Below are 23,593 nucleotides of genomic sequence, written 5' to 3'. Positions count from 1 at the left end.
TTTAAATCCCCGCTTCATTAGCAATTGCAATACGTCTAATTTACATCCCTTTTCCGAAAAAGGGATGTAGTCTAGACGTAGCCTTCCTGTTAATGGTGGGTGGTAAATAGTATTGGTTTAGCTGTGCCTAAATTTGTTTTAATATTTAACAGCACAGTTCTACATGGTAACTTTCCAAAGTCATATTTAATAATGTTATAAAGCAGTACTACATAAGAAATGTATTATATGAAACGTGAAAACCTAACTTCATCTTAATTCCATACTTACAGGGGAAAATATATTTTTTGTTAAGCACTGCTTCTACCCAGCTAAAATGCTACTTTTTAATATCACCTGGGCTGCTTTACAGTTGTTAAAATTTAAATTAATTGCATCAATTCACAATAGGTCTTTCAATAAGAATAATCATACAATTTGAAAATGGAAACAGACACTGCAGACCTCTTTTCTAGTGCTTTGTGCAGGAAATTTTAGAACATCTCAAATGACAGACTCACATCATGTTCCTTGGAATACTATTTCTCTATAAGGTGATATTTGTGGTTAATAAAAAGGGATGGTGGAAAATCAAAGCTTATACTTAGTAGATTGTGTACGTTTCAAATTTGTGTACAACCCTAATCTCTATCCCATTGAACTACCAGTTGAAATATTGATCACATCATCAACAACTCGATTTTACTCTGATCTTTATAAAATATGACCTTAGTTGCTACTGTATATCTTACTTTCAGAGACATGGCAGTTGTGGTTAAGCATATGACACAAAATAGAAAGGGAAGTACACTCATCTTGGTTATTCCAGTAAAAATCTGGAGTAACTCCACTGACTTCACTGTCACTGTGGCTTTACGTGACATCAGAACTGGGCTGGGAGACTCTCTTTGCTTTGTGTATTCAAATTCTTTTCCTCTTCCTTCAACTGCAGAATCAGATTATTCCAACTGCTGCATGACTTGGAGGAACTAAAAGTAGCAGGAATTCTTCTCCAATGCCAACCCTTCTAAAGCAGGTTTTATGTCAACAAGGTATCTACTCCTCCAAGGAAACTCTAGATTTAAAAACGTTAGAATGATATCTGCTATAGCTTCCTTGGAAGGCTATGGGATATCAGTATGAAGAAGGGTGGGTACCTGCAATTCCCACTGAGCCGCAGGCCATCCTCTTTCTTGGTACCAAGCCCATGCTTTGTGTGTGTAGTTGTCTGGACGGGCAGAGAGAAGTTCAGACCCCATGAGGTCTTGAGAACTTTCCAGGCTCACTGTTATTTTGGAAGATACGATTTTCTTCCTTTCAGATCTCAACATCAGATTCAAATAAACTGGTGATCACACTTCTTACCATGAGACCCAAAGCAAATAGTTATCCTTCAGATGAGCATGGTGACTGATGTATTTCTGAGGCTGATGACTATGCAATTCCTTAGATCATCCAGCAAAATGGGTGTGCACAAGCAGTGTCCATCTTCTCTTCCACCAAGGCTAAGCAAAGCACTATTACAAAAAGCAGGCACACTCATTGATTTAAGAATTCAGCAGAAAGGCTTCTGCTGTACCTCGCAGATCGGAACTTGAGCTCATGATAACATTGCACAAAGCTATGATAGATGAAAGTAATAGGCAATGCTAATAAAACAATTCCACTAACCACACAAATTCCACCAAGAATCCTTCCAGGTATAGTGATGGGGCACATGTCACCATAACCAACCGTGGTCATGGAGATTATTACCCACCAACAAGCAGCAGGGATGCTGGCAAAATCCTTATTCTTTGTTCCCAAGTCCAGCCCATTTTCAAGGAGTTGTGAAAGTGCACTAAAAATTGCCATAGCAACACAGATAAAGACAAGAAGCATTACCATCTCTCTGTAACAACGCTTCAGAGTCAGACCAAGTGTTTGAAGACCAATGAAGTGACGGGCAAGTTTAATCACCCAAAAAATCCTCATCATCCTAAGGACCCTCAAGGTGACTCCAGCCCTCTGGAGCTGAGAATTTTCCCCTGTGAAAACTGTCATTAGCACAGAGATGTAGTAAGGAGTGATTGCCAGCAAATCAATGATGTTCAGGGGTCTCTTGACAAACTCACACTTGTTTTTGGAGACGATGAACCTCACAATGCACTCGGCAGTGAACCAGCCTATGCAGATAGCTTCAATGATCCTGTCAAAAGAAACAAAGTGGTGCATTGTAATTCTATATGAAATTTGCATTAATGATTCTTTGTGAATATTACTAAATTGATATTAATTCAGGCCCTCAGTGGAGGGTGTATCAAATTGCGAGCCACGTTATCTTATTTTGAGCTTGTTTGTGTAAATGCAATACAAGGCTGCAGTCATTAACAATATAGCAATGTGTACTTCTGAGTGCAACTTAAAACTGATTACTGATAAGGATTTGAATATATCTGCAATTTATTTTCTACATGCTTTGTTGGAATTACAAATTGTTAACATTACCAGCATCATTATATATGGATACTTCACTTCTGCAAAGTCAGGAACACTAAGGAACACGTATTCACAATTTAGGATAATGTCTAAAATAAAGTAGACACCTATCCATCTTACTAAATATTTTAGAAATGTACACCTGTCTGTCTGTCCGTCTGTGACTCCGTTTGTTCAAGAACCCCTTCTAAATAGTAAGAACTAGGACCATCAAATTTGGCATGCAGCATCCTGTTAACATAACTTAAAGCAAGGTAAGGCTTTGGTTGTGCCAGGACAGTGGAATATGCCTGGAATTCAATTTTTTCTTATAAAATGGAAAAGGCAGAGTCTGGCAGGATGTGCATTTATACTGCAGAATGACCACAGTGGGAAGTGGGGGGGCAAGGGCCCAGAGACAGGGACCAGAACCGCTACAACCACATTAGACCAGCAGGGGACAAGGGTGGAGGAAGGGCCAGCTATCTAGTATATACTTCAGAGAGTTTGTCTGTTCGTGGGTCTGTTTGTCTGTTAGCCCCTCCCTGGATGTGCAGCAGTCATAGACAGACACTTCTCCCCTGGCCCCTAGCTGCTGGGTTAAGAGGGCTGGGGTTATCCTCTCTCCCTAGAGCAGCCTGCATACTGAACCTCTCATCCCTAGTCCCGCCCTGAAACAATGATTTAAATGAAGAAAAACAAAATGTATTTGAGTTAAGGGCTGAGCAATGCTGGATAAATCTTCCTATATATTTGAGAGAGTTTGTCTGACTGTCTGTTTGTTCAAGAACTCCTCCTAAACTGTTAAGAGCTAGGACTACCAAATTCAGTATACAGCTTCCTCTTTTCATAATTAAAAGCAACATAAGAGTTTGGTTATGCCAGGGAAATGGGATGTGCCCGGAATAGTGTTGCATAACCATACAGAAAAGAGATAAAATCACCAAGCAAGTGAAAGGGGCTGGCTGAGGAAGTTCCCCCTCCCCTATCCAGGACTGCCCTAGTTCTGAGCCTCACATCCCCCTTCCCAGGTGCTCTTTAAGGAGGGGGGAGGGAGGGCTGAAGCTCCTCCCCCCAGAATCATATGGGGATATTGGTGGCTGTCCCTCTTCATCAGGGAGTGAGAGGTAAGTGCACAGTTTGCAGAATTCCTCATTTTGGCTGCGGAATGCAGGGGGCATATAAGATGTGCACTAGGGATGTGAACAACTAGTCGACTATCTGATAAGCAAATGCTTATCGGATAGTCAACAGGCTAGTCAACCATTTGCTTCCCCCCGTCCTTGCTGCCTCTATCAGAAAGAGGCAGCAAGCGGTGGGGAGGGGAAATGAGGGGTGCTTCAAAGTGGCAGCACCACGTGGAATCCAGGGTCAGTGGGGGAGTCTCCAGCTTACCCTGGACTCCACACGGCGTTTCAAAGCGGCAGAGCTGCATGGAGCCCAGGGTCAGCTGAAGACTCAGAGTCCCCAGCTGAGCCTACGCTCCATGTGGCGCTGCCACTCTGAAATGCCGCTGGGAGCACAAGGCCAGCTGAGGACTGCTTGAGTCCCCCTCTGGCCCCATGCTCCCCACAGTGCTTTTGCCTTTGAAGTTTAGCTATAGCCCCAGGGCTGTGGCTACTCTTCAAAGGCAGAAGCACCCTTATTGACTATATGATTAGCCAAATAATCAAAATTGTACGTTCCTATTGTGCACTTTGCTCTCGTTCCCTGACAGAGACAGGAAGGGGAAGAGCAAGCAGCCCTGGTACAAACCTGGGGGTCCCATCCTCCCCAACACACAGTTCCCTGCCCAGAGGCCATCCTGACCCCCCAACCCTGACTCCTGCACCCACTCTACTCCCCACATCCTGAGCCCCTTCTTAAGGACACAAGCAACATCAGGTAAATATGCTAGTAATATGTAAATCTAAAACTCTAGATCCCTGTGTAGCTTAAGATCTCCATAACTTTGCAAGTTCTAAATCTAATAAAGGCTACGGAGTGGCAGCACATTAGCAGAGCAACATATATACGAAGAAAGATGTGTCAGCTGACATGGGCCACAAAAATTAAACCACACAGTGAGCACTGGGAAGCTGAAAATCCACATTTAGGGAAAACAGCTCATAAAAGTTTGTTCTCGGCCTCCCACTTCTCCAGCATGTATACTGCACTGGAGTCTGTCTGTCAATGACATTCCTCTAAACCCAGTTGCTACATATTGAATTAGCCAAGGCAGTGTCACTAAGCTGTAGTTATTAATTGATTCAAATTATTACCTATGCCTTACCTGAACTTTATAGGTAAACCCAATAATGGTGACCAGTGTAATGTGCTATCTGTGTGTTGTACAAGTAGAGCCACCCACTTTCTGCTGAAATTTCTAAAGCATTTAAAAATGTAAAATGCATTGCGATAACCTGATTTCATAGTAACCAAGTCCATGACAAGAACTACATCTGAAAGAGAAGAGCACCACTTTCTCACCAAGTACATACGTCCTGGATGGAGGAAAGTATCCTGTCCTGGAAGGGTGCTTAAACAAGGACTTAGCTTTAAGGCCCAATGAAGTCTGTGAGATTTAATAACATGTTTTCCAGAATTGGGGCCAGCAAAAGGCACAAATAGCAACTACTGTTTCTGCGTATCTAATAGCTGCTGGGGGTCCAGGATAATATCCTGCAAGCAGAAACATGCCCTCTTACTTAACTCATCTTGAGCATATCTTGTAAATTAAGGGGGCTACTATAGTATATGACATTTCTCTCATTGCTTTCCCCATCTCACAAGCACCTTCACCTTTGAATGCAGAAGCTCAAAATCCAACATGACCAGTGTCATCTCAGTATCATCACAGGGCTAAAACTCAGCTGACTAGGGTCAAAAAGTTTTGAAACCTCTAGATTTCCTGGAGCTGTTTCACTACCATTGGAGATCCAGAAAGGAGCAATATTTGGAAAGATGGTCAATGCCATGAGATTACTTGTTAAGCAAGAATCCATCTATGGCTTCAAGAAAATATATGCCTCATGGAAGCACTAAAAATCAGCTCTAACAAAGAAACAACATGCCTGCATTGGTTTTCACCAGCCAGGAGGGTCAAATTGTAACTCAAAGATAACAGTCGTCTATGTGCCCAAACATTTTCAATGCTCTTATGAGCATTATAGGCTGAAATGAAACCAGAGAATATTCTGTCTGTTTTGTAATAAAAACAAGTTCTATTGAGAGACACAGCACAGAATCTAGCCCATATGCTGATGTCCTCTGAACCATGAAGATAGCGGTCTGTTAGACAGATCATATTCTTTATAGCTTCCTGAAGCTCATCACTTCCATTAGCCACTATGGGTTGGCTTTTAAGGCAGGTCCTTTTTCTTAACAAGAGAGAGAGACACCTCAGTCTCAAAAATGGAGGGAGTAGTAATGGTCAGGCAAAAGCAAAAACATAATTTCTATCCTCTAAACCAGGGGTCTCCAAACTGCGGCCCGCGAGGCCCTCTCATCCGGCCCGTGGAGACTGTGACGGGGAAGAAACTCCCCGCACGAACAGCCCCTCCCCTGGAGAAGCGCCGAGCGGCGCAGCGCCGCGGAGCTGGGGCGGGGAAGAAACTCCCCACACTGACAGCCCCTCCCCCGGAGAAGCGCCGAGCGGCGCAGCGGAGCCCAGGGGAAAGCCCACGGGGAGGGGAGCGAGGGCGCACAGCCGCAGGCGCGGCAGGCGAGGAAGGCGGCAGGACCCAGGAGGAGAAGGGGCAGGGACGCCAGGGTGAGCGGCACGCCCCGTGCGTGCCGGCTCAAAAGGGGGAGGGGCCGGAAGGACAGGGGCGGCCGGCACTCACTTTCTTTTGGGCAGGCAGCCAGGAGAGGGAAGCCGGAGGAGCCAGCGGGACGGAGGAGGGACTCTGGACCCGCGCAGCCCTTGCCCTGGGCAGCGAGACTCCCCGGCCGGGGGTGCGGGGGATCGGAGCCGCCAACGGACGGCCACACGCCCTGCGGACCGACGGCCGAGCCCGGGCTCTGCGCGTCCCTCACAGCAAGAGGGGTTGGGACTTGGCGTGGACAATTGCTCCCTATTGGCCAGTGCGTTCTTATCCTATTGGCTAGCTCTCTCATGAGGTCACTAGTGGGCTGGGCTCTATTTTGGCATCCAGGAAACAATTTCACCATTCACACTAATACAGGTGTTCATGTGTAGTGTATCAATGTGTTATTAAATAATAACTGAATAAAATAATATTAAATAAATAATTAAAAACAACATCCATGTTTTGATTGTTTTTTATTTGGACCTCAAGTGTGTAGTCGGCCCCCGAACTGCTGTTTGATAGTTAATGCGGCCCTCGGGCAGAAAAGTTTGGAGACCCCTGCTCTAAACTAACTGCAGCCATCATGAAGAGGTAAGCACCCATTCAGTCAGAAGCAGCCACTATTTGGAGATAAAGCCAGGGAGTCCCATTAAGCATCTATGAGATAGGGGCCTTTCTCTCAAATAAGGCCTCTACAAATACATTAACTTAATTTACCCTAAAAATGTTTAATGGATAGAGCCACATAAACTAAAATGTTTCCTCTAAAGAATTACAGTGAAATACAGTAAAAGGACCTGTTCTCTAAATGATCTGAAGATTTGGAAATCTTAGGGTATGTCTAGACTACATGGCTCCGTTGACGGAGCCATGTAGATAAGTTTACTAGATATAGGAAAATGAAGCAGCAATTTAAATAGTCGCCACTTCATTTACATCAAAATGGCCACCGTGCTGTGCCGATCAGATGTTTGGTGGCACAGCGGGGCAGTCTGGATGCACTGCGGTTGACAAGGGAAGCCTTTGTCGACCGCTCCGGTATGCCTCGTGAAATGAGGTTTACTGGAGCGGTCGACAAAGGCTTCCCTTGTCGACCGCAGCACATCCAGACTGCCCTGCTGTGCCGCCAAACAGCTCATCAGCACAGCGCAGCGGCCATTTTGACGTAAATGAGGCAGCGATTATTTAAATATTCCTATGTCCAGTAAATATTTCCTATTTCTAGTAAACTCAACTAAATGGCTCCGTCGACGGAGCCATGTAGTCTAGACATACCCTTAGTGTTTATTATAATAGAGACAATGAATACCTTAAACATAAGTTATAAGGATGCCCTTCAGATATACAAAATCTCCACTTTTAAAAACTTAGATTTACAGCATCTGACAGTTCAGTTCAGACCTAAATGTTATTTCAAAACACAACACCCAGAAATGTACAGATTATATGTTGCAATGAAGACATTATTGAACTTAGTAAACAGATTATTTGTTGCTCATATTTTTTTTGTTAAGATAGCTGGCAGAGGAATGTGGTTCCCTTAAGAATATTACATCATTTTATATCTCTCCCATGCTCTACAAAAAAATTAAAAACTATGTCTCTGGAATTTTCTTGACTGTTTCCTCTGTCCCTCTACTGAATAGCAAATGCAAACTAATACAAATTATCCTAATATAGACACTGATAGGGTCTGCACATTTTTATAGGTTGTGAACTGGCTGGGATCTTAATAATAATAATTAAATCCTAGATGTGGGTACAGAATTTATGTACAATATTAAGTGTGCCCCCAAAATATTCTATACTAGAAGATTTACCCGGCATTGCTTGGGTCCTTGATTCAAGTAAGTTTTGATTTTTTTCATTTAAATCATTGTTCTGGGCTGGGGATGAGGGTCTTAGTATACAGACTGCCCCACGGAGAGAGGACAACCTCACTCCTCTCTCCCCAGAGTTGCTTCTGGCTATGTGAGAAGCACCTGTCCATGGTCGCTGCAACAGGCACAGCCTGGGGAGAGGTGCATGTCTCCTGGCTGGGGGACAGACAGACACACAGACAAACTCTGTGAACTATATAGTAGATAGCTGTCCCTTTCTCCACACCTGTCCCCTGCTGGTCCAATGGGTTTATAGCTGTTCCAGTCCCCATGTCTGGCCCCTTGCTGCCCCCCTCTGGTCATTCTGCAGTATAACTGTCCTTCCTGCCAGACCCCTTTCCCAATCAAACTGCAGACACATCTCATTGTTGTGGTGTAATCAAATCCTTACCTTGCTTTAAGTTATGGTAACAGGAAGCTGCATACCAAATTTGGTGGACCTAACTCTTACCATTTAGGATAAGTTCTCGAACAAACAGATTCAAAGACAGATGGACATACAGAAGCACATTTCTAAAATATATAGTAAAGAAGATTTAAGGGGACTTCATTCCATTCCAATTCATTTTCTAGGATTTATTTTCCAGGATTTATGTTGTGACTCTGACCCTTGGCAGTGAACATTTAAGTGAAACAGAAGGGAGGGGTAGTTGCATATTCAAAAAAGTTCCACTTGATAGTTCCTCCTGAAGCCTCAAGCACACATTGATCCCTTCATGTATACAAGCTAGGCATGGGGTTCCTAGGCATCTGATTTTCAACCAGAACCTCAGGTCAAATAGGAACCCTGACAACACTACTGACAAGGCTGTTAAAAGTCTGGTTGGGTGTAAAGATATAAAAAAGCAGTCGAATAGTTGACTACCCAATAAACCTAGCCCAGTGTTTCTCAAAGTGGTCCATGGATCCACTCTGGGAAACTTGCTCACGGCTCCCATTGGTGCTAGCTCATCATTTGCAGCCGGGTTTTCCGTGGCTCCCCTTGGTTGCAAACGGTGAACCAGAGCCAATGCGAGTCATGAGGCTCTGTGGCTGCCAAACCAGTAAATAAACAAACCGGAGTGGCCAGTAAGTAAGTTTCTCAGAGTGGATCCGAGGACCAGTTTAAGAAACACTGACCTAGGCTTATTGGTAGTCGAGTCGACTACTTACATTGACACAGCCCACTTTACTGCTTCTACATCAGAGGCAGCAAGGAGAGGGGAAAGCAGGCTGGGGGGAGCAGGTTTAAACGCCAGTTCTCCTCAACACCATCTCTGCTGGGGGAGGAGAAGGGAGACTGAGGTACAGCGGTCAGGGACCTGGTGCGAGCTGGGACTGCGGAGTCCCAGCTCGTGCCAGATCGCAGGCCTAACCCCAGACGGAGCCGGGCTACATTTAAACTGCAGAGCCGCAGAGGGGCCCCTTATCGAAAAATTGTATTGAGTACATGATTAGTCAATTACCTGCTTAACATCCTTAGTTGGAAGCCCACAGCAGGACAGACCTGATGCCAGCATTTCACTCTGGCTCCTAGGCATAGGGGTAGCCACGGGGCTGTGTGTCCTGCCCGAGACCTACGCTCTGGCTCCATAGATCCTTTTGGCCGGGAACAATGGCCAATGGGATTTGTGAAGGCAGTGTCTGTGGGTGGAGGTGGCATGCAGATCCAACTGGTCACACTTCTGCCTTAGAGCAAGAGGAAGATGTCACCACTTCCAGGAGCTGCCTGAGGTAAGCTTCATCTGGAGACAGCACCTCTTACATCTTCCCATGCTCCCATATCTTACTCCAGATCTGAGCCCCCTCCCATACCCAAACTCCCTCTCTTATCTCACACCCTCTTCTGCACCCAAATCTCTTACCTCAGACCTGAGCCCCCTCCTGCACCCTTGGACTCTAGGCCCCCACCTGAAGGCCCCACATCTCACATCTCAACCCTCTGCCCCAGGCCTGAGCCCCCTTCTACCATCCAAACCCTTAGGCCCGAGACCTGAGCCCCCTCCTGCACACCAAATCCCTTATCCCTGACCACACCTCAGAGCCAGCACCCCTACCGGAAGCCTCACTCCCTGCACCCCTCATCAGCCTGCACCCTCTCACCAGAGTCCCAGCCTGGAGCTCCCTCCTACACTCTTCTTCCCTCATATCTAGCCTCACCCTAGAGCCTGCACTCCCAGCCAGAGCCCTCACCCCCTCTCACATCTCAGCCCCTTGCCCCAGCCTCATGAAAATCAATGAGTGAGCAAGGTTAGGCAAAAGACAGCACTGGACGAAGGGGGGATAGAGGGAGTGGAGATGGGACCTCAGAGAAGGGGCAGGACAGGGGTGTGTCCTCAGGGCGGGGATGGGCAAGGCTATTAGATATTCTGCAAATAGAAAGTCAGCAACCCAAATGAGGCAGGGTCTAGCTGGGTCAATACTTGGATGTGGAACATATAAGGAACAGCAGACTCTAGTCTTGGTGACTTGGGGTATGTCTACACTACCACCCTAGTTCGAACTAGGGTGGTAATGTAGGCAACCGGAGTTGCAAATGAAGCCCGGGATTTGAATTTCCCGGCCTTCATTTGCATCTCGCCGGGCGCCGCCATTTTTAAATGTCCGCTAGTGCGGACTCCGTGCTGCGCGGCTACACATGGCACGTACTAGGTAGTTTGGACTAGGCTTCCTATTCCGAACTACCATTACTCCTCGTTTCTTATCTGCTCTTCTCCCCTTCCTATTCCATATATCAAAGGTGGGGATCATAAGGCCTGGGGGTTGGATGTGGCCCCTGGCTTGCCTAAATCTGGCCCCAAAGCTTAGGGCTCCCCACCAGCATTGGGTAACCCACATTGACACTCCTGCCCACCGCGACTGATTTTTTTTGTGGTTCAGCAGCCCCCGACCCAAAAAAGTTCTCCATCCCTGTCATATATCCACACATATTTCCTGGCTATTGAAAAGAACGTTCTTCTTTTTATTCCTCTTCCCTTTCCCCATTTCCTGGTTATTGATAGGAAGGATGAGGTTCCTCTCTGTGACCATTCTCTCTTTCCCTTCATAGATAAATTCCATAAGCTTTGTTCCATCATGTCCTGTCCTGTCCCACATGTGTCACGGCGGATGGGTAGTTGGTGCTACTGAGACCAGGAAGAGCAAGAATAATGTGATGATCAGACTTATGGCCTATAAGAGGACTCATCAGAGCTACATGTTAGCTCTGCAACTTCAGACTGAGTAGCTCTTCCTGAAATGATTCATTGTTTGTTACTTGTATGCTCATTAATAGATAAATAGCATCAGTTAAGAAAACTGAGATTTAGGAGCTAGCCCTTAATATGGCCTAATTATCTTTGATATTTCATATGAAATTCAAACCAAGATGCATTCACTTGGAAATGTGAGGACACAGCATGTTCTGTATTCACTTTTCTTAAAATAAACTGAATAATTACTTACATCAATACCTGGCTTATTCTTCAATGAAGGAGGAGACAGTATGGAAAAGGATAAATAAAGCATGTACATTTGAAAACTATCTCACTATATGTTTACCTGAGAGACTATATGTTATAGTCCATTGTTAAATAATATGTAAGTTTAAAAAGTTTAAATACATATTTACAACAGACTTTATGTTGATTAGGCAAAGCAACATTTACTCCATATATCTGCAAGCAAGGTTTTTAGCAGGTTTTTCCCCTTCTTCATTTCAGTTTAAAAACAACTTGCCAGTTGTTACCTACAAATTGAGAACATATTTTTTAAACAAACATAAAATAATGCTCCCTCAGAAATTCACAAAATCTGAGATTTCAGAGAAAATGCTGGAACCGCATTTTTATTCAATGGCTAGATATTCCAGCACAGATGATACGTAAAATCTTCTATTGCGTCAGTGACCCCCTACTTGTACCTAGGCATGATGCAAATTTAGTTCTCGTAAAAAATGCTAAATCCTTAGGTATTTATCAGTTTTCAAATAAGAACCTCAGCATTTTTTAATGTGGTTCTCTTTTTGCCTGAGAAACGAAAATCAGTCCTCTGTAGCTTTTTCTAAACCAATCACTTTCTTTAATTTTCTGTTCTGACTGATAACTCCCTAACAGAATAACCTATTTTACATATAGACTGGTTTAGACTGCTTCAGAAATGATTTTTTAAAGTCACTAACAAGACTAGTGTTGTATTCAAAGTAATCATATTCTGAATTATCACAAAGCATCCTTCAGTTGTGAATTATTTTTAACTGATCATTTTCTTTTCTTTCTAATATTCGCCAAGAAATTAGCTGAAATCTCAAAAAAAGAGAATTCCCTGGAATAGCTTTATCCTCTATTAAACTTCTAAATAAAACATACATAATCAACAGGACACAAGAAGAAAACAGACAAGACAATAAGAGATTAAAGTCCATCAACCTCCATTTATGCATAAATTGTTCCTAAAACCTTATTTCCACATAAAAGCAGCATTAAACTAGAAAAATGTCAAACCACTGGTCCCAATGGTCAAGTCTTTGCTCCTGCAAACTCCCAATGACTTCCACACATACCTTCCAAATTAATGTGAGTATTACCTGAACAAATACTGCAGAATCAGAGCCAGAATATGTAAGGTGAATAGGAATTCTCAACAGATATTTTCTCAAAACTTCCCTGTCAACATCTTTACATTCTACATTTTGCCAGTGATAGTATATTTTAATGGGCTAGATTGTGTCATATATGACTGCAGCCCCAAATCAGGGCAGCCACAAGGTGCCTTTTTCCAATAGACACCGTGGGAGGTTCTGCCCTGGAGAAACGTGAGGTTACTATGCCTAAAGAAACTACAGTGTGCACTTGCTTTTCAGTTGTCTGCTGGGAGTGGGAAAATTCTAGCTGTGCCTCATAATTATCTCCTCCTATCCATTTTGCAGAAGTTTGCAGCACCTAGCCCTGAGCAATCCTTGCACATGCCCATTACAGCCAGGCCACGTGAGGAAGTAAGGGAAGATGTCAGCTCCTGACACCCTCTCTTTCTCTGATACACCCACACAGAGGGCTAGTTACAATGTGTCCCTGACTAAATGTACCTTTGTATGAATGTCTTATGAGAAAACTCAGTTATAACAGAGGCATTCACTTCACTATATTTAAAATGATGTAGTTCTATTATGTATCACAGCTCTCTATATAAAGGATTTTGATTTAGCTATAAAATGGTGTTTGGAGCTAAAACATGACAAACTGGATCTGAGAGTGGGAAGAAGGTCTTGGTTTTCATTAAATGTTGGAAATGAATGTATTTGATGTTTTGAAGTTTTGTGAAGATAGACTAAACACAAGTGGTTTCAAATGTATTTTCTGGACTCCTGAGATTTCAAACACAGATTAAGTTTTTTAATTAAAGTTTTGCAGATATCTAGTCTATAATGTGATCAAATGCCCTCTGATAATTGGTAATGAGAGGTGTTTGGAAAAGCAGGTATTTTTTATTTACTTTACTTAGGAAAGCAGCAGTTATACATGCTTGCTAACTGAGGGTTTAATTCAACACAAAGTCACCCATGCTTTCAGTATGTGGAGGCCCTGGGGGTAGGTCTCTCCCTGATGCTAATAAATTATTCTATGGAAAAATAGTTTTTAGAATGAGCATGCACCACAGTCTATTGGCACAATAGGTTGTAATGGCTTTTTTCTGTCAAATGGCTCTGTGATAAGGTGAATTTTGCACACTGGTAGAGGCAGGATTAAGGAGAGGCAGAAAGCCTGAATACTGCATTCTGTGGCACCTTAATTAAACCCAGCTACAGAACCAGATTGGGTAATTTCTCTAAAGGAGGGACTGTTGGGCAGTTGGAAGTAGGGTTGACAGATACTTTCACAAAAAATCTCAACCATGGCGGGAAAAAAATGGGTTGAGCAAAAAAAACCCGGGGGGAACAAAGTTGTTGAGCAAAAAAAGAAAAAAAAAAGGTCACTGCACCTTTAAATCCCACCGATCCCTGCTCCCCCACCAGACCTAGCAGGGGACAAATGTCCCCACCGGCCTTCCATCAGAGAAAAACAGAAAATACTGGACATTTTACATGCCCGGTATTTTCTGGGTTTTTTTTTACCGGATGGGGCCAAAAACGGACACTTGGTAACCCTAGTTGGAAGAGGAGACGTGGGTGAGAAGAATTTGTGTGTTTCTAAGGGGGAAAAGCTTATACTTTGAACTATCCCTGAATGGAGAGAGGAAGGTAGTTCCTAAAGCAAGCCTGGAGAAGAAAAGCTCCAGAGAATATACTTCCATGGGACAGAACTTTAAGAGTAAAGTGGTCCTCTAGGGTGAGAGTCCTGGGAGAAAGGAAAGTGAGAAAGAGATGTTCAGAGTTTAGGAGAGGAAGAAGAATCAGTGGAGGACTCAGTTTGGTACTTAAAACAAAAACCCCATTCCCTGCAAATCTCTGGGATTTGCAGGATTTGGAATTCTCATAATCTCTATATCTCTCCCTAAAAGGATCATTACATGACTTTTCCTGAGTTCCTAAGTATCTGTCTCTTCCCAGGAGTAATATGATAAGGTATGGCTTTAATGAAAGGGGATCTTACTCCAAGGCAGAGGTGGGCAATATTTTTGTATTGGGGGCCACTCCCCGATTTTGGCAAGTGGTCAAGGGCCACACTTCTATGGAGGGTGTGTGGGGTCTGGGATGGAAGGTGGGTGCAGAAGAAAGTTTGGGGTAGGGGACTGGAGTGCAGGAGGGTGTGTGGGGTCTGAGAGGGAGTTTGGGTGAAGGAGGGGACTGTAATGAGGGGCTTGTGGAAATGGTCCAGGACAGAGTAAGGGTGCAGGAGAAGATTCTGGCCTGGGGGAGGGCTCTAAGAGGGGATGCATGGTCTGGAAGGGAATTGTGAAGGAGGTGCAGAGGGTTTGGGTGATGAACTGGAGCAAGGGAATGGGGTGCAGGATCAGGGAGTGGGTATGGGTGCAGGAGAGGATCCTGGACTGTGGGAGGAGTGCAGGTAGGGGTGCAGCATCTGGGAGGGAGTTGTAACCTGGAAAAGGGGTACAGAGGGTTTGGGTTGTGGCCTGGGGCAGGTAGTCAGAGGGGGTGGGGTGCCAGAGGCAGGCTCTGGTTGGGAAATGCTTACTTAGGCAGCACCCAGCCAGCAGCCCTGCAGAAAGATAAGGCAGACTTGTCTGCTGCAGTCCAAGGTTGCTCCATGTAGCTCCGCTCTGGGCATGAGAGGAAGGGAGGGAGGCTTCCCACATTGTCCCTGCTGAGCAAAATTTCTCAGCTCCTATTGGCCAGAAACTGGCATTTTGGAGCTAAGAGATTTTGCTGGCGAGGGGGCAGCATGTGAAGACTCCCTCCTGCCTCTTCAGCCATCCAGGGTGGAGAGCAGCTAGCTATTTACAGCAGTGGTGTGTAACCTTTTTTCATTCATGACCCCTGAATTGCCAAAAATGATGGACCCAGTTGTTGAGAAAAAAAATAACTGTTGGGCCACCAAAATGCAGTCATGGCCCCTTTAATTACCAGGCCACTCCCTCGCCACACGTCTGTCGGGCGCAGAGTCAGGAAAGGCAGAAAATACTGGCCAGCCAGATCACAGTGCTGCGACCCCTTACGAAGACCCCCAGGTTGTGCCCCGCTGATTTACACCATGAGCTGTTCTCATGCCCGTTCTCAGCAAAGCGGCTGCAGGCTGGATCTAGAGGCTTGGAGGACTGGATCTAGCCTGCTGGCAGCCTCTTGCCCGCTCCTGTGCCAGGGGAACGATAAAAATACAGACTTTTGCTATTAGGTCACCAGTTCATATCATGACTTAAATGGTCATGACCAAAACTCATAATCTCCTGATGGCCATTTAGAAGATGTGAAAGGTTTGTTGATCTCAGTCCATTTTCTACACATGTGCAGGAAGCTGGTATCAACTGGCATTATCATACACCATTCTTGCTAGCAGTCTCCATAAAACAGAGAATTGACTAGACTGTGGGCTGAACTACTCTATCACTTAGTAGTAATGTCTAGAGAAGAGGGTCAAGGCTAATTGGTAGGGCTATTTATAGAAAGTTTGCCCTGCTTTTGTCTATACTGTTCATCAGTTATTTTGTGGAGGGTGACAAGTCTGGTGCCTTTTCCAAGACAAATTAATTTTTTTATTGAAAAATAACCTGGGAAAAAACACAACAAAACGTTGTGGTTTCCAGTCAAAACTGGTGCAACAGAGTGCATCTCTTTATGTTGTATTATAGAATTATTTTATGAAGGCTAAGTGTAACTGTCATAGCTTATTCTACACTAGTGAGTGAGAGTGGATCTCTAACTTAGAAAATATTGATTCTAAACTGATTTTTATAAAGTTTACAGATGCCTGTATCAGGCTGGCACATTTTAAAATGAGGCATGATAAATATATATAAGGAGTGCACAGGTAAAGAATTGAGAGGGGAATAGCAAGGTTCTGACAGTGGCATTAAATTTAATTTCAGTTCTTGCATGTGTCATCTTTTTTTTAAAAAAAGCAGTAAACACTCTGGTATTTTACTATTTTATTCATCTTCTCTTTGAAAGCGCCCCCAGAATATACTGAAATATCCCAGGAGATTAATCAGGGAAGGAAGTAGTCTATCTGGATAGCTAACCACTGGGAGACCTGATCCAAACCTGCTGCAAGCCAATGGGAATCTTTGCATTTACTTCATTTGGCTTTTTGGTTAGTCCTTAACAGAGTATAGGTATAGAGACTACAGGAATTAAGAGTGTGTGTATGTCAATTTATTCATATGCACCTTAGTTTACTTATTGTTGGGTTGAGACGCAGCAATCAAGCTATCTCCAAGCCCAGAGATCGTAATAACTGGGCTGGATGGAATCTACTAAATTTCTAAGGCCACTTACCAGAGGATTGATGGTCTGGTGCTTGATCTTCTGCAGTTCAATTTAGAGGGTCTAGTAAAGACATTCTAAATCTAATGCTGAGGGCTCCCCCATCAGTACTGTTACTCCTTGCTGTAGCGAGGAGTAAGGGAAATCAGATCTACTGTGGAGACAGTGCCAAGCTCAGCTTAAGGTATGTCAACTTCAGCTACATTATTTACTTTCCCCTGCAGTATAAACCTGGCCTAAGAAAAGAACAGGTGTAGGTAAGGGGAAATGTGCATATAGACCTCTACTGCTTTTCCCTTTTGCTCTTGTGCTATGTTCCTTTTGGATGGATGAATGATTTGTTAAGAAATATGTTTAATCAGCTCAGTGGTCGCAAATCCCTAGAAGAAAAGGATCTATTGACACCCCTACCCCCAAGCACAGTTGAGTCTGTTGTTAAATGTTGTAAAACAGTGGGCTGCAACCCAAAGATCCAATCTAACAGAAGTTGCTATTTCTTTGTCCTCTTGCAAAGAAACTAGTGGTAGTTTGTTCCACTGTGATTTTTTTGTTTTGTTTTTTCTTATGAGGAAGATCATTGCGTTAATAAAAGGACTATTTTTTTTATTAATGGAAATAGTAAAGACTAAAAACAGAGCAGATACTTACATTTAAAAAGATAGTGGATGTCATGGGAAAACTTTAGTGTGAAGTTCTTTTTGAAAATCTGGCCCTAAATATAATTTTTGACTATACCAGTCAAAGCAAGGGAATTTATATGTAAGCAAGCAGTGAGGCAGTAAACGCACCTGATAGTTTGCTGTGGCCTGATCTTAAAAATATGTGAGTAACTTAAATACTCATATGTTTGCAGGATTGGACTCTCAGGCTATGTCTACACTACCAGTTTGAAATAATAATTCCTGAAATAACTATTTAAAAATAAGCTTATTCCTCTTCACAAGCAGGAGTTATTATTTTGAAATCACAAGTCCATTATTTCAAAATAACAGGCTTCGTAGTGTGGACACTCGCCTCATTATTTCAAAATAAGGGGAATTATTTTGAAATAACTCCCCAGTGTAAACATGCCCACAGGCTGAGCTTTTCAACAGATGTAAACTAACTTCAGTAAGCTAATGACAATGTGCCTATGACAGTTTTTACACTGCTTACAATTCTGCTTTAGACTCATGTGCTTCCAGTTCTTGAGGATTTTCAATATGGATATGCGTAGCTATAATATCCACTCTAGGTAAGAATTATGCCACTGCTACTAATGTGTCCTGCAAATATGGTGGCAAACACAGGAAGAACACACTCCTATTTGCAATCTGTTCAGTGTCAGACTATGCACATCTGTTCAGCAATAATGCATGAATGAAGCCATATTTCAAATGAACCAAGTTACATCATTGGTCAGATAGTAAAAATTTCTGCAAGAGCTGCATAGGGATTGTTGATGCATAACAGCGATTCCCCATGTTGTAGGCCAGTCATTTGCAATTTCCCTTGCTATCACTAATAGCTCTCAACTACCCTTGTTACAGAGTTTTTTCAGATCACTGTTCAATTCCTTTCTTTCTCTTCCCACCCCAGTGAGGTACTCTCCACACTGTATGTTGGTGCCTAGGGCCAATTCATGCAACTACTGTACTTATAACATTACTCATTAAGATAACCTTATTGACATGTTTTTGTTTTTGGTGGAAGGGATACTGCGTACTAAGCTCTGTATAAAACTCAGAACATGTACTGCCCAGCTTTAAATAAAAATTCATTTGGATATGTGTAACAACTTTACTGTTGGCGTGCATGCCATGAAGAATTATTGTGAATAAAGTCAATAGTGCCTAAGTGTCACAGCACATGGTGTTCTGTTAGCTGATCTAATTGAGTTTTTGTTGTATAAAAATCATCCAACCCATCTATTCTTTGGAGATAGCTGAAATAACTATGCAGCCTGGGGACAACTTAAAGCTGAAGTTCTTAAACCACAAGAAACTTTCACATATTAAGCTTAAATACAGATTATTTTTACTTGGGGTAGTTGTATCTAAACAGGAGCCAACTCCCTCACTCCATCTCCACCTCCACTTGATCCTGCAGTGAAATCTTTGGCCCAGTTACAGTGAACTTGGAACTACTGTATACACATATATCTAAGTAAATGGAAATCATGAACATACTTCCAAGGAATGAATTTGACTACCAGTGCATAATATATATCAATTACTTCTATGTCAACAGACTGATCTCATAATGATGGGATGACTTTACCATAGGGAAAAGCAGGAGAGCTTGAACTGTGGAGGATAAAAACTTCTGCTGATAAGCATCCCCAATCAGCAAAGATGAACAGAAAAAATGGAAGGGGTGGGAGTTTTTGTGGGGAAAGGGGAGTGGTACAAATGTCAATCTTCCTCAGATGAGCAACCTTACTTAGGAGAGAGACTGTATTAAAGTCTGTGAGTTTGTTCTCCCACTGGCTTAAATTAGGACATCAGTGGTTTTACAAACTGGTGCGAGAGTAGAATCAGGTCCAATAAGGATTGCTCATAAAGCCATAACATACATTTTCACAACTTTAAAGTTTTTAAATATGTTTTGGTTAAGATGAAATATAATGTATGGAATCAATTTAAATATGTTGCAACACTACATAATATACTTGTAAGGGGACAGTCTAACAGACTGCTTAGACTCTGCTCCAGTCAAGGACTGTAAGTGTAAAATTACTCACTTACTTTGTGTACATTGTATTTTTAGAATATATACTGTGTTTAATTTTTAGAGCACAATTTAAAATGGGCAAAAGACACCTACTTAAAGTCTGGGAGTTTAGTTCTTTTTTCCCTCACTTAGCAGGGCCAATCCCACATTCTTTCCTCTCTTGTATAGTCTATGAAGAGATTCATAGACTTCAAAAGAATTATCCCTATGAGTTATAATTATTGGAGGACAGAAAGGCTGCAGGATGTCCCAGAGAGGAATATGCTTATAAAGAGCATGGGCTAGATTCTGAGCTCAGCTACTCCGATATGAAGTTGCTCCGTTTTTGCTCCATGGTAACTGAGATTAGAATCCGTCCTCCTTTTTCTAAGAATAGCTACAAGGCTCCTGTGTTACTTAGGAGGTTTCTACTATAATAAATAATTGGAGCCGTCTAATGTACAGAGGAGGGAATCGTTGAGTGTGAGCTCACGGGGAGGGGGCGAGGGGCCTGGCATTAGGGAGTTAGCACCGTGCCGGGCACAAGGAGGTTCCGATGCAGACACTGCCAGGGCAGCGTGTTCCTGGCCGGGGAGTTTCGGGTTGGCTCTGGCCGGGCTGTGAGTCCGCAGGGGAGGGTGCAGTATCCTACTCTGTGCTTCCCTAAGCGCTCAGTAAGAGTCAGTAACCGTCACGACGAGCAGCAGGACACACTGGACGGGACACACTGGACCGGACAGGGGGAAAATAAGTGACGCATCCTACCCGGAGGGCTCCCTCACTGAGTCTGCTGTGTACCTGCTCTGCTCCTCCACGCTGCGGTTCTCCGCCGCCCGCCACTCGGGCAGGGTGCTGGCGCACAGCACCACCATGGACACGATGACGAAGAGGATGGAGACCGTGGCCAGGATCTGGGCGGCCACGGACGAGGTGGGCTCCTCGAAAGTCAGCCTCATCCTCTCCAGCCACTTCCTGCCCTCGGCCGCGGGCGGCGGCTCTGCAGGGGGCCGCGAGTCCTGGCCGGCCGGCGGGGCGGCGGCCTCGGGCTCGTCGGCCGAGTAGCAGGTGTAGGTGTCGGACATGCGGTCGTCCAGGCGGCGCTGGCAGCAGTAGTCGAGGTGCGCGCACTCCAGCCCCCAGTAGACCATCTCGTTGTAGAAGGAGAGCTCGCACATGTGCGGCGCGAAGCGCAGGTGGCCGTGCCGCACGTACAGCAGGATGAAGCCGAAGGCCTCCGAGTGGCGGTCGAAGAAGAACTCGTTGCGCTCCCGGTCGTAGTCGTCGCACACCTCGAGCACGTCCTGCTCCGAGAGGCAGCCGTGCAGCCGGCTCACCCGCCGCAGCGGGAAGTCCTTCAGCACCTCGCGGGAGAAGGAGTAGCGGGTGCCCCCCACGTTCAACACCACCGAGCGGCCCCGGCCAAAGTTCATGGCTTGCGCGGGCGGCGGGGGCGCACGGGGCGGCGGCTGGCCCCGGGGCCCCCTGCTGATGCCTCCCCTGCGGGCGGCCGCGGCGTCAGGGCGGGACGCCCCCTCGCAGCTAGCGGGGCGCAGGCGAGCCGGGAGCCGCCGCCTCAGTGGGGCGCGGAGCGAGGGTCCCGCAGGAGCGTGCTGGGCGCGGCGCCCGGGGCTCCCGGTGCGCGGGTGCTGGTGCCGCCGGCCGGGGCAGGCGGAGGCGGCGCAGAGCCCATGGTGCCGCCGCGGGGCCAGGCAGGAAGGGGGAAGCTCCGCCAAGTTGGAGCGCCCCGCTCCGCTGCCTCCTCCGCTCGCCCCGCTGCCGCCGCCCGCTGTCTGCTCGGAGGCGAGCTGGAGACAGAGCGGCTCCGCGGAGCCAGGGAAGAGGCGGCGGGGAGGGGACACGCCTCCTCCTGCCTCCCCGGCACGGCGAGGGAGGGGAGCTGCCTCCCACCTTGACTCTGCCTCTATCCAGGCAGAGCCGCCAGGGGTGGTGGTGGTGGCGGCTCCGGGGGACTTCACCCAGCGGCTGCTTTCTCCTCCGCCCCCGCCCCGCCTGCTTGGCTCGCCCGGAACGCTGCCGCCCGGGGAGCGCGGGTCATTTCTTCTCCAGCGGGCCCCTGGGACTCTCCCGGGTTTGGCCTGCGAAAGGGTTGGGCTAAAAGCTCCATTTCACGAGCGCATTAATATTTCACAAGAGCAGAACTTGCAGGCGGCCCTAAAAGCTTTAATACCGAGCTCGCCTTCTTCCCTAGGCAGCCGGCAGGGCGCAAGGCAAACGCAGGGTGGATTTAGGGGGAGCAAGCCGTGACTTTTGCAAAGGTGAGGGCTTTGGCTCCAGCAGAACTGCGGAGAGAGGGAGGTTGGTTTCTGGCAGCTTTCTGCATACAAAGACTTTGGAGAAGTCAGCAAAGAACTGTCAACAAAGTGACTAAAAGTCCCTGGAGCAGAAGCAATTTGATCACGCTTGTTTAACCCAGTTGGGACCCAGCAGTGTTTGCTTTCACCGTATCTTTACATTCATATTCGAGGTGATGTGATGTGCCCGCTGTTTAAAGCTCGCTGGGTTAGGAACTGGGTGGGCAGAGCGCGCTCCCTCCCACACAGGATTGAGAAAATGGGGTGGGGAAACAACACTCGTTAGGGTTCATTTTTTCCCCTGTATTCTGATGTGTTTGTTCTTAAGATGCCCGATGCATGTCAGGGTTAGATTACATTCCTCCCGTTTGCTTCTTATCTTTTGGCTGTCCTTTTACAGACCAACATATAATTTAGAAAACAGCGCAAAAGCATCAGTTCTTTCTGGCTGTCTTATTTATAGCCACTTCAGTATCGTTTTTATAAACTGGTTTTATTTATCTTCATTTTTCTGTTATACCAGCACAGAATGTTTGTTTTACTAAGACTAGATATGCCTTTCTTAATTGCCTAGCCTTATGCAGGAGTTTGTCCTTTTGAACATAATTTTAAAATAGTGTTCCAATACAATGAGCCTGTCCCATATTTCTTGGTTTGGAATTTAGTACAAGGGAATTTTATATTTTTACTTTCCCTTGATTTTTTTCTAAGCAATGCACATATTCATAGCATTGGGAGCACCTTGGAATCATCCACGGGAGAACTCCATCCATCTTGTTCAGTTTACACCAGGAATTACTGGCTTTGGCTCCTTGTCTCCAAGGGGAAGAGCAAGTAAGTATCTCTCTTCAAAACTGATGCCAAACCTGGGCAGAATCTAGTAGTTCTAAAGAGATTAAGCACTGACAAAATAAACTTTGTTTTACTATTGTATCTTTCTGCTGCTCTTTATATATGTGTTTGTTTTTTGGGCTATTGTGTTCTGTTACTAGCCATTTACCTTGACAGCTGATGTTTATAGGACACCTATAAAGCTTTTAAAAGGAGTGAATAGTCCTGCCATTTAGTCAGAAATGATTTCAAAGACAATGAGATCATGAAATAAATGCTATTGATATTAATCAGTTTATATCATCTTCCTACAATATGTTAGGAAGATTAGATGAAATTTCCACATTGTTACTGGGAGGAATCTTGTATTTATCTATGACACTGATTAGTTTCCCAGACTGAAAAAGAACTCTGTAGGAGCTCAAAAGCTTGTCTTTAACCAAAATAAGTTGCACACCAATAAACGATATAACCGCACCCACCATGTCTCTGTATAAGAGCAGTCATTTTTATGCTTGATTGCATTATGTCCACTAGAGGTCATAGTAAGAGCCATTTTTCTCTGGTAATTTACAGAGAGGGGAAAGAAAGTAGTCAAGCCTACAAATCAATGTTCCACTAGGGATGTAACAGTGTAACCTATTACACGATTAACCGATAAGCAGGTGCTTATCCGTTTACGTTATCAACTACACGCAACACTTCCCCTCTCCCCTACAAGTAATTTTTTTAGCAGGCTGGTTGACAGGCTGTCTCAGTCCCAGCTTGTGTTGGGACCCAGCATCAACCCCTGAGCGGGCTCTTAGTGCTTATAGTGCA

The 23,593-nt window shown here is 44.9% G+C and overlaps 1 protein-coding gene across 2 annotated transcripts; it reads right to left on the bottom strand.

The window, feature by feature from the left end:
* KCNG3 (potassium voltage-gated channel modifier subfamily G member 3) lies at positions 1-23,202 on the bottom strand. 2 transcript variants are annotated; one of them, XM_075925433.1, is made up of 2 exons: positions 20,397-23,202; positions 1-2,167 (listed from the first exon to the last, which is right to left on the bottom strand). In XM_075925433.1, exons 1-2 carry the CDS (start codon positions 21,059-21,061, stop codon positions 1,519-1,521), a joined length of 1,314 nt encoding a protein of 437 aa, XP_075781548.1. In that variant the 5' UTR covers positions 21,062-23,202; the 3' UTR covers positions 1-1,518. The 2 variants fall into 2 exon arrangements, with proteins under 2 accessions (XP_075781548.1, XP_014434457.2); XM_014578971.3 differs by having other exon boundaries at positions 20,430-21,751.
* Positions 23,203-23,593: the final 391 nt, after the last annotated feature.

Source organism: Pelodiscus sinensis, chromosome 3 (genome assembly GCF_049634645.1).
Source record: "Pelodiscus sinensis isolate JC-2024 chromosome 3, ASM4963464v1, whole genome shotgun sequence".
Classification (NCBI taxonomy): Eukaryota; Metazoa; Chordata; order Testudines; family Trionychidae; genus Pelodiscus; species Pelodiscus sinensis.
The sequence above is the reverse complement of the archived record's forward strand: the minus strand, read 5'-3'. Positions and strand labels throughout refer to the sequence as shown.

Bases quoted from the DNA above. Each gene is read 5' to 3' on its own strand.
- KCNG3 (XM_075925433.1), bottom strand. From the start codon at position 21,061: ATGAACTTTGGCCGGGGCCGCTCGGTGGTGTTGAACGTGGGGGGCACC. The intron at 2,168-20,396 runs GTAGGATGCGTC...TTCTTTTGACAG, and splicing joins TCAGTGAGGGAGCCCTCCGG to GATCATTGAAGCTATCTGCA.